The sequence below is a fragment of the Tachysurus vachellii genome, chromosome 25 (genome assembly GCF_030014155.1).
Source record: "Tachysurus vachellii isolate PV-2020 chromosome 25, HZAU_Pvac_v1, whole genome shotgun sequence".
In the NCBI taxonomy this organism is placed as follows: domain Eukaryota; kingdom Metazoa; phylum Chordata; class Actinopteri; order Siluriformes; family Bagridae; genus Tachysurus; species Tachysurus vachellii.
Window position 1 is genome coordinate 12762009 of NC_083484.1, and position 11404 is coordinate 12773412.

Below are 11404 nucleotides of genomic sequence, written 5' to 3' on the forward strand. Positions count from 1 at the left end.
ATTTCACAGACGCACTTTTCGACCCACATACGTGACAGCGTAATCCGATCCGTAGTTTACGTATATCGTATCGTTAAACTCCACATTTTTTTTTTTTTTTTTATAAGAGTAACAACAACAACCGATTATAGGTGAGGGTTGCGTGATTTAAACGTGATGAATGTGCGGCTGTGCAAATGAAGACTGATTTTACATTGACACTTGACATGTGCAGGTTAGGAGGTAAAACGTGAACTTTTTTGGATTATATATCAGAGTTAAAGGGATCGTAGGGTCGTGACTTCGTACTTTTTTTGTCCGATTTAAGTCCTATACGTCTCTGGAATGCTGTCATCGCAGAGATATATCTTAACTCGACGGAATATGATCAAAATTTAATGATTAGTTCTATATCAAGTGGCTAAATGTAGCTAGCAAAACAGCTCCAGGACACAACAAATGACATGAAAGGATTGTTGTACTGTCTGGATTTAACTGACTGGAGTTCAGAACAAGTACATCATCACATCAGGAAAAACTAAACCAAGGTAAGAGACTCGAACTGAACTTTATTTAGTTTGGAGTAAGTTTAAGGCACTGAATTCTGTCCAGCCTATAAGAGCTTGTTCAGGGTTTGTGTCATGTTTATTTACGACCTAATTAAATAATTGCCACGCCTCACTTCATGTCTGTTTTTACACCAGGTTGGTTTGAGATGTCTTCTCAGAGTTTTCAGGCCAAAATGGATAACATAACACCAGTTCAACAGATGGTGGCTTCTTGTTCTGGTGCTTTGCTTACATCACTGTTTGGTGAGTTGAACTGCACGCGCACTGAATTTGTTTGTAAACAACAGAAACTAAAATTCAATTCAATTAAAATTTATTTGTATGATTTTTTTTTTTTTTTTTTACAATTGACCTTGTCTCAATGCAGCTTTACAGAACATAAACACAGAACAAAAGGTTATTATAAAGTGACTTCTTTTCTGCAACCCTGAGCCTTTTCTGATCTGACACCTTTGTGCAAACAAAACTTAATTGAATACATGTTATGATGGGTATAAATCAAATATCTTCTCATACAAGGTTAGAAAAAAGAATACATTTGAATCAGAATCAGAATCAAAAAGAGCTTTATTGCCGAGTATAACAAAGGAATTTGTTTTAGTGTCATACGCTTTCATACATTTTTTTTCTTTATTTCTTGTGTGAAACAAAATGAGAAACAAAATGGTTTTAAACTATGACTTTGCACAAGTGTACTAAGTGCATTTAAAAAAAAAAAAAGAACTGATTTCAGTTCCAGAATGCTGTGTTTGAAGTTGGATGAGTCTCCTGTCATTTAATTTTTATAGACAACAGGACACTGTAGATTTGGGTGGCAGAGGTTTGTAAGTATGGGCAGAAATAGAACTGAAAGGGATGAATTAAAAATTTGACTAATTCTCCTCTTATTTAAAAAGAATTGACTAATTCTCCTTATGCACTGTTAATACTCAAGAATTTGATCATATGTGCAAGATCCTCATAGACTGAAAGTTTGACAATTTGTTCGTTCTTACGGCTGTTAGTGAGAAATAAATTGATTTGCCCAAGTGGGGAAACATATTGGTTTAATCTTGCTGTTGTTCTGCAAGAAACTGTTCTAAATATATACCAAGAGTTGATAATCCAAAAATAATCCATGCTTCTTCATAAATATTTATGTTTAAAATATTTTCTGATAAGGTCACTGAATGTAATACAGTATGCAAAATGGAGCACATGATACCACGACTTCTGTAGGCTTGTGTAAACCATGGCCAAGGGTGGACAACTTGCTCATTTATTATCTGCTGTAACAGACGAGTGAATCTCCAGTGTGCTGCCCAGTCCCATGTTTTGTTGCCTGAAAGTGTAACAGACTCTGCTAAAACATTTCAGCTGCATATGCCGAACTAGTCTAATGCATTAATTTGGTATAACTGAAATCAGAGACTAAATTAATGTGAAATTACAGTTTTTACTCCACACCATTGTTTGTGCTCTGGACAAAAATTCAGCAAGTTGTTTTTCATGGTTCATCAGTGGGTTATGTTATTCTTATCTTGATTAGATTAGATTAGATCAGATTAGATAAATCTCACTAGATTTATGCTCTTGATTCACTGTATGGCCGAAAGTTTGTGGACGTCTGACCATAGCATACATGTTTGCTGTCTGATCCCTAGTCCCTTTACTACGGTGGCCGGGAAGTGCAAAACACATTAACAAATCCGAAAACAAATTAACAAATCCGAAAACACATTAACAAATCCGAAAACACATTAACAAGTCAGACAACCCGGAAGCGGTTGGTATAGTTTGTGAATGGAAACTTACCATCATCGGACGAGACGCCTTTCATTCACCTGTATATCTTTAATGACAGTCGTCTTGTCCAATGATCGGTAAGTTTCCATTCACAAACTATACCTACCGCTTCCGGGTTGTCTGAATCGGTGCACGAAACACATTAACAAATCAGAAAACACATTAACAAATCAGAAAACGACATTTCAGACAACCCGGAAGCGGTTGGTATAGTTTGTGATTGGACAAGACACCTGTCACTCAAGGTATACATGAAGTTCAACAGTCTGCCGCAGGGAAACGTTGGAATGGATGGATGGAATCGATTACTGTGGATTAATTCTGTTATTTTCTTATATTTAAATGGAGAACTTTACACATTACACAAGTCAAGACAAGTCAAGAAGCTTTTATTGTCATTTCAACCATATATAGCTGTTGCAGTACACAGTGAAATGAGACGACGTTTCTCCAGGATCATGGAGCTACATAACACAAAGACAGAGCTAAAGACTTGTAAGTAGTCCTAGCCACATAAAGTGCAACTGTGCAACTTGGTGCAAACAGTGCAGGACAAGACAGACAAGACAGTGCAGGACAAAAGACAGTGCAGGACAAAAGACAGTGCAGGACAAAAGACAGTGCAGACACAAAGTTACAAGGCAATACAAAAAGTACAAAAAATGCAATACACAAAAGACAATAAACAGTAAACAGTAACAGAAACGGCGCCGACCGACCGGTGTATATACTGTATGTGAATACTGAATGTTCAAACAATATTTCGTGCAGTAACATTAGAATGAACACAGTTTCTTAGCAGCAGGTCCTTGGGATACTAAGATTCCATACCTGTATATCTTGAGTGACAGGTGTCTTGTCCAATGATCGGTAAGTTTCCATTCAAAAACGATACACTAGCGTTTCTGGGTTGTCTGACTTGTCGTTGTGTTTTGGGATTTGTTAATTTGTTTTGGGATTTGTTAATGTGTTTTGGGATTTGTCAATTTGTTTTGGGATTTGTTAATTTGTTTTGCACAAATTAACAAAGTGACTTCTCTCCTCTGGGAAGACTTTCTACTAGTTTTTGGAGCATGACTGTAGGCGTTTGTGCTCATTCAGCCAAGAGCATAAGTGGTAGCATGAGGTAAGGAGGTTTGGGGTGCAGTCAGTGTTCCAATTCAATCCAAATGTGTTCACAGGGGTTGAGTCGGTCTCAAGGCTTTGGGCCGGTCACTGGATTTCTTCTTAGTGATCAACTAAAATGATGACACTGGTTTATTTTTTTTCCCCTTTCTGTTTTACAGTCACTCCTTTGGATGTCATAAAGATCAGACTCCAGGCACAGACCAGCCCTTTATCTAAAGGTGGTTGCAAAAAAATAAACACTAAAAAAAAACCTTGATCAGTTTGTATTTAGCACTGAAAAATTTTTTTCTCCCTTTAAGCTCTGTTGATTCATGTATACTCAAATGTTCGTTCTGTCCCACAGGGAAATGCTTTGTGTATTGCAATGGCCTGATGGATCATTTATGTGTGTGTGAAAATGGGAATGGGAAAGCATGGTACAAACCTCGTGGTCATTTCAACGGCACACTGGTGAGACTCAAGGACAGTTTCGGCGATTATATCGTCTTGAAGGGATTATGAGATCACAGTTGTGTGAAAACGCTTGTAAACATGTAGAATGTTTTGTGAAGCAGGATGCCTTCATCAAGATTGTGCGCATGGAAGGGATGAAGTCACTGTGGAGCGGCCTTCCTCCAACACTGTTAGTCGTTTTACTTGATTAACTCACTCACACACCCAGTGTTAACGTTTTATGTTCAGATGAAGACAGAATAGCTAGAAAATTCCTGACACAAGAATGTTCTTACGTTTTCTCTCGACAGAGTTATGGCAGTTCCAGCTACAGTGATCTACTTCACCTCTTATGATCAGCTCTGTGCTGTTCTCAGGCTCCGGATGGAGGAAAAAGCAGACTTGGCTCCATTATTAGCTGGAGCAACAGCCAGAGGTAACATCTGATCCCATGTCGTAGCGTTAGGATTTATTATTTTTTTTTCTAAATCCACCAGAAAAAACTTTCTTTAGTTCAGTGCAAAAGTTTTTCTTTCAAAATAATAACGACGGTACCAACAAAAATATACATGTTAGGTTTCACAGATGTTCCTTTCTTAAAAATATATAAATAAAATAAAGAATAAACGACTCTCGTGTGCCGCATCTTCATTACCTACAGTACTGTTAAGTGCAAAAGTTTGTGCACCCTTACTTGAAAATGGTGACACTAACAGCATAGTTTAATTTAAAAAAAATGTTCCATGTAAAAGGACACGATTTCTGGATGAAGTATTAATTATTATTTGATTAAGAATGTTTTTTTTTTTTTTTGTAAACTTTTGCTAAAGCAACCATGCTGGTGATAATGATTAATACAAAAGTTAAAAAAACTGATCAAAAATTCATACTGCTGTGTATGACACAATTATGGGCCTTTTTCCGATTTTCTTTTTAAATGATTTTTATTTTGCATTTGAATCCTTCACATCTTGATCTCTCTTTATACCCTTCAGCAGCTCTTCTTGTTTTCTTTTCCTGAGTGCCTTTTTTCCACACATTGGCTCGAAAACCTAAAATAGCAAATTATTAACACTTAATTTATTAGACATCCTAAAAACCTGATTCATGAAATGAACTAGAGCACGGCCGTGTTGACACACATTTATGAGCTTGTTCGTATTTAACAGGAAAACATTCATAAAGATGGAATTCTGTTTAAAAGATAAACTGCAAAAGAGGTGCAAAGGGGGTGCAAACTTTTTCACGTACATGTAACCTTTGCTAGACTTATACTAATAGAAATGGTAAACACCGAATCTTTTTTGTGTACACAAACTACATTTTATGGCGATTGCCAGATTGATAGCATGGTATCAATATTACAAGATATTACAACCACCACCCCAATACACACACAAACACACACACACACACACAACGCCTGTTCTAATGATGATCTTTGTTCATCATCTGTAAAAAGCTCACATGAATCTGCCTGCTTCTAAGGCTGTGTTCACATAAAGGTTTTATATTAACATGTAAACATTTTTAATGGCTTTCAGAGTGGGGGGTTTTCTTTTAAATCCGATCTTAGGACCCATGTGCCAGGGTTGACATAAACCAACACAAAGGTGGTTGTTGTTACATGTGAGTGAATATCAGATTGAACTCTCAACCCTGAAGCTTGTTTATTTTTTGCTGATGAAACTTTGCCCATAAGTAATTAATTAACAGTATTAATAGACAGCAAGTCTAGTAAGAAAAGGAAAGAGGATGTCATGTATTAGACACGGTTCTCTCTTCACTCCTGCCAGTGTGATGATCTGAGTCATTGATTTTTGTCAGCAAGAAGCACATAACATAACATACTATTTCACACTATAACACTCACAAATCCTCTTTTTGTTCTCAAATACAAGCCACATTTGAGTTTTTGTTACTTTCATATTTATTAAAAATAAATGCGTATGCCGAACTAGTCTGATGCATTAATTTGTTATAACTGAAATCAGAGACTAAATTATTGTGAAAATAGTGTTTACTCCACACCATTGTTTGTGCTCTGAACAAAAATTCAGCAAGTTCTTTTTCATGGTTCATCAGTGGTTTATGTTATTCTAATCTTGATTAGATTAGAATAGATTAGATTAGATAAGTATCACTAGATTTATTCTGTTGATTCACTGTATGGCCAAAAGTTTGTGGACATCTGACCATAGCATACATGTTTTTGTTATCTTCATATTTCTTAAAAAGAAAGTTTTCCTTCTGAATTCTTGAATCTGAACTGGCTGAATATAACACTCGAGTCGTGTGCGTGTTGCAGTGGGCGCTGCTACGGTAATCAGTCCGTTAGAGCTGATCCGCACTAAGCTGCAGTCAGAGAGACAGTCGTACAGAGAGCTGAGTACGGTGATCCGCTCGGCCGTACATGCCGAAGGCTGGCTCGCTCTCTGGAGGGGTCTCGGGCCCACGCTACTCAGGGACGTCCCATTTTCAGGTAAAAAAACAACAAAAAAAAACAGTATGCTTTTGTTTACATTATGCTCACATCACGACATAATAGATGCTTCCTCTTTCTCTTCTTTTCTTTAGCCATGTACTGGTACAACTATGAGAGAGGTAAAGCCTGGCTGTGTCACTACAACAACGTGGCCGAGCCGACCTTCAGCATCACCTTCATCTCAGGAGCGGTGTCTGGTTCTGTGAGTCTATGCCGGTTACTAAACAAAAAGTAGCTGTGTAAAATAAAATAAAATAAAAATCTCTTTGGGGGGCATGGTGGCTTAGTGGTTAGCACGTTCGTCTCACACCTCCAGGGTTGGGGGTTCGATTCCCGCCTCCGCCTTGTGTGTGTGGAGTTTGCATGTTCTCCCTGTGCCTCGGGGGTTTCCTCCGGGTACTCCGGTTTCCTCCCCCGGTCCAAAGACATGCATGGTAGGTTGATAGGCATCTCTGGAAAACTGTCCGTAGTGTGTGATTGCGTGAGTGAATGAGAGTGTGTGTGTGTGCCCTGTGATGGGTTGGCACTCCGTCCAGGGTGTATCCTGCCTTGATGCCCGATGACGCCTGAGATAGGCACAGGCTCCCTGTGACCCGAGGTAGTTCGGATAAGCGGTAGAAGATGAATGAATGAATGAAAAATCTCTTTGCCATAGCTATCCAAGCTACTGAATTGTCCACTGAATTGACTACTGAATAAAGAAAAAGTCTACACAACAGAGACACAAACTTCTTTTGTTGAGCAACCTGTTTACATTTGTTCCTCCTTTTCTTCAGTTTGCATCAATCGCAACACTGCCGTTTGACGTGGTGAAGACCAGAAGGCAGGTGGAACTGGGTGAACTGCAGGCGAGGAAATGTAAGATTTCCAAAATAAAAGCTTTGCTTGTTCTTACTCGAGCCATATTTGTTAGATGCTCAAATAAATTACATTTACGTTTGATTATGTAGTGTTGCCTCAAGCCTCGTCTTCAACCTACAATGTGATGAAAAGGATCGTGGCAGAAAGCGGCATTCAAGGACTCTTTGCAGGTAAGAGTTTTCAAGGAATAATTTATTATGCAAAACTAAAAATATAGGAATTTATCCACTTTGGAACATTTTAAAATATTCATACCCTTTCCTTAAGGTGAATTAGGCAAGATTTGTCAATTTTTACCCCATGAGCCATCCTCAACCCTCACATGCAAAGATCTACCGCAGACCCTACAGTGGTTGCACTTGTGTTAGCATTAGCAAGGACTCCTATGACACCACTTTCAAGCACAATTGCCAATTTAGCTGCTTGAAAGTCAAGTCATACAAACATAACTTATTTTATACTGGTTTACAAGCATGTTCAAGATGTGATCTTCATTGTCTTTGTTTTTGTTTGTGATGAAGGTTAATAAACCTTAAGCTCCGGTATAAGCATTCTTAGCTAACCGAAGCCCGTTCAGCTGCTTGAGATTTACCTCATGCTTTTTTTGGTATGTTTTATTAGATTTGTTATTTAAAGCAGGCCACTGAAAAAAATCGATACAATACAAATTGTACAAATTTATACATCCAAATTTTATTTACATAATTGTCCAGGAGCAACACATCATCTCTAATTCTGCTCCTAAGTTCATTCCCTTCACCAGTAATAAAAGTACTCTATCATGGGATTGCTGCCTTTTTTCCCCAGACATGGCACCTTTTTTACATTTACGGCATTTAGCAAACGTCCAGAGCGACTTAAATTTTTATCTCATTTTATACAACTGATTTGTAGACCATTATCTTAACTACTAGGCTACCAAATCCCCTTTTTCCCCCTCACAGGAGAAATATTTGCTAGAGCTAGGTGCTAATTTCAGCCATTTTTTTTCTTTCAAAGGTGACTGAGGTGGGGGAGGGGAGTTAGGGAGTTGGTATAAAATGGCTGACAGGAGAGCAAAATAAACACAAACAAGAACTTCACAGACGTAACAGTTTCCCTCATAGTCTATGGATACGGATTAGACCATGTTTATCCACATACAGTACATATTTTCCAGATTATTTGCACATGTAAGAAATACAAAAGCATCACCCCAGTGTCATTAAATGTTGTCCTGTTTAAAAATACAGGAAAGGTTTGATCACATGATCACATATGCTGATATTTTGGGAAACCGTACGAGTTTTCATCCTATACGTTTTTAAATCATCTTTTTTTTTCCTCTCTTCTCTCGGGCAGGTTTCATGCCTCGGCTGATAAAAGTGGCTCCCGCCTGCGCTATTATGATAAGCACTTATGAGTTTGGCAAGGCCTTCTTCCGCAAACAAAACCAGGAGAAAGAACTGCTTCTTACAATGCACACCACCAACACCTAATCACCCCATCTGTCTCAGACACACACACTTTATAATATAACCATACACAGTTACATGTTTGCTTTATCTGGGATCTAAAAGAATCATGCAAACGTTCATCTAGAAAAGCCAAGCAGTGTAGATCAATACATAATTTCTGTTTATGAAGAAATTTTTCCACTGTAAAAATCCTCAAACTTTATGGTTTGGAAACAATATCTCATTCAACTTCCACTGATAAGTCTGCACGAAATACACAGCAATATAAACACACTGAATAATGCTAAACATCCTGTATCGTGGAAGGTTAGAAAGTTATATTGTATTAGCTGTATTGCTAATCAGTTGGTTGTGTAAATGCTTTTATAGTATTCTTGTTGCATAAATAATGTTTTTATTTAGTCTATTTTAAGAGAAGTGAGAGAACGTATATCTCTGAAGCTTATTTTCATGTCATGTTTAACACGTGAGTAGATCTTATTTGATTAAGGAAATGATTAAATATTTTGAATGATACAAGCCTGACTCGTCTATTTTTTTAATCATGATGTCTTTTTTTGTTTAGATTCATATTACATGGGTTACAAGGGTTATCCCTTCATTGTGATAAATATGTTGTTCAAAGAACATTTTTCAGCAACCCATTCTAAAGATCTTAGCATGACAATGAGCGTTAGAGCAAAGACCTAACACCGAATTTCTCTCATAATTTACCAATCTATAATCTTTTATAATCTCTATTATCCAAATATGACTAATATTAATAAACCTTGATGAAAATCTATTTATATATTTGAGTTTTTTATGCTAGATATATTTACATGAAAGCCAGGAACATTGCCCAGTGCATCAGATCACTGATTCTGCTGGCTTGTCTTCTTCCCATGGTGCATCTTGGGCCCATCTCCTCCCCACGTAAGTGATGCACATGCATCCAGTCATCCGCATGATGTAAAGGAAAAGATTCATCAGGTTCATCAGACCAGGCCACCTTTGTCTATTACTCACATGCTCCTTGAAGGTGTTTTTTGGTGGTAGTCAGAGATCAGCATGGGCACTCTGACTGGTCTACTGCTACTCCGATCAATCCACAACAAACTGTGATGCTCTGCTAAAAATGTTAATGCTGGTTATGATGCAAAGGAATCAGAAAACACAATCTGTAGTACAGTAGCTCTTCTGTGGAATCGGAGTCATCACTCAACAGAGCCTTGGGTGCCACTGAAAATGTCTCCGGTTCACAGGTTCGATCCATTTTCTATGTACTAACCACTGCATACTAGGAAAATCCCACAAGCCCTGCTGTTTTGGTGATGCTCCCAATCCAGTTGGCCAGCTATCACAATTTGCTACAGTCACTGAGAACCTTATGCTTGCCCTTTTTTTCTACACATCAACATCAAGAAATAACTGTTCGCTTGCTACCTAATATATCCTACCCCTTGACAGTTGCCATTATAATGAAATAAAAGAAATGATGGGGGCACGGTGGCTTAGTGGTTAGCACGTTCGCCTCACACCTCCAGGGTTGGGGTTTGATTCCCGCCTTCACCTTGTGTGTGTGGAGTTTGCATGTTCTCCCCGTGCCTCGGGGTTTCCTCCGGGTACTCCGGTTTCCTCCCCCGGTCCAAAGACATGCATGGTAGGTTGATTGGCATCTCTGGCAAATTGTCCGTAGTGTGTGATTGCGTGAGTGAATGAGAGTGTGTGTGTGCGCCCTGCGATGGGTTGGCACTCCGTCCAGGGTGTATCCTGCCTTGATGCCCAATGACGCCTGAGATAGGCACAGGCTCCCCGTGACCTGAGGTAGTTCGGGTAAGTGGTAGTGAGTGAGTGAGTAAAAGAAATGATATTCACGTGACCTGTCCGTGGATTTAATGTAATGGCCGATTGGTTGTTTGAAAGGCTATATGAATCACTCGGCCTACTGTTACAAAAATCTGCAACAACCCAAGACACCAAAAAAACATTCTGGGTTTGGAAGAAATAACATTTATTGTTTGTATTTTGGAATGTAATCAGCAATTTACAGTATCAAAAATGCACAAACATCATTTGCAAGCAATTTTGTTTAGTTAAGAACCCATAACTGATGGATGTACAGAAATAAAGTGCAAAAAGTTTTTTTTTTGCCTGCATCCAGACAACCTGCTTGTACTCTGTATACTCCGAGCATAACGGTGTGCTGTAACAAAAAATATTCGTCTCCCGGCCTTGCTCATCACTTAACATTCATTATGTTTGTTGGTTTGAGAAATAAAACCACATCACAGTATGCAGTAAATAAAATTACAAAGTTAAAAAGGATTCTTAAAAACATTATTTATTGGTCTTGTTTCTGTACATTTTCTGATTCTGAGTGATTTTGTAATCCCCAATAAACTACAGTATGTCCAGTGGGAGGTCATTAGCAATGAATCTTACTTCATAATTTCATATTTCATTAAATAATCCACTAATACAGTGAACGAAAATAAAGAGTATGTGATTTTAATGACTGTGCTATTCTCCCATATGTGTTTTAATCGAATAATTGTTGTACTTTCGCAATGTAACTTGGTTTTTGTTCTACAGCGTGAATTGATCATGCTCACAACATCATTCAATCATAATTAAGATTCTTATTTAAATTAGAGCTTGTTTGAGCCATGTAATGAGGAGAATTGTAGTTTTATTTAAACTATATTGTTTAGTAAATCTGACCGACC

At 38.0% G+C, this 11404-nt stretch overlaps 1 protein-coding gene across 2 annotated transcripts; it reads left to right on the forward strand.

Moving 5' to 3' along the window:
- The first annotated feature begins 179 nt into the window (after positions 1–179).
- Positions 180–9215, forward strand: slc25a40 (solute carrier family 25 member 40). Of its 2 annotated transcripts, none has more exons than XM_060861225.1 (11): positions 180–527; positions 684–791; positions 3620–3679; positions 3805–3911; positions 4013–4083; positions 4205–4329; positions 6202–6375; positions 6471–6580; positions 7155–7236; positions 7329–7409; positions 8581–9215. In XM_060861225.1, the coding sequence occupies exons 2-11, from the start codon at positions 695–697 to the stop codon at positions 8715–8717; spliced, it is 1044 nt and encodes a 347-aa protein (XP_060717208.1). In that variant the 5' UTR covers positions 180–527; positions 684–694; the 3' UTR covers positions 8718–9215. The 2 variants fall into 2 exon arrangements, with proteins under 2 accessions (XP_060717208.1, XP_060717209.1); XM_060861226.1 differs by having other exon boundaries at positions 181–527; positions 4016–4083.
- The last annotated feature ends 2189 nt before the right edge of the window (positions 9216–11404 follow it).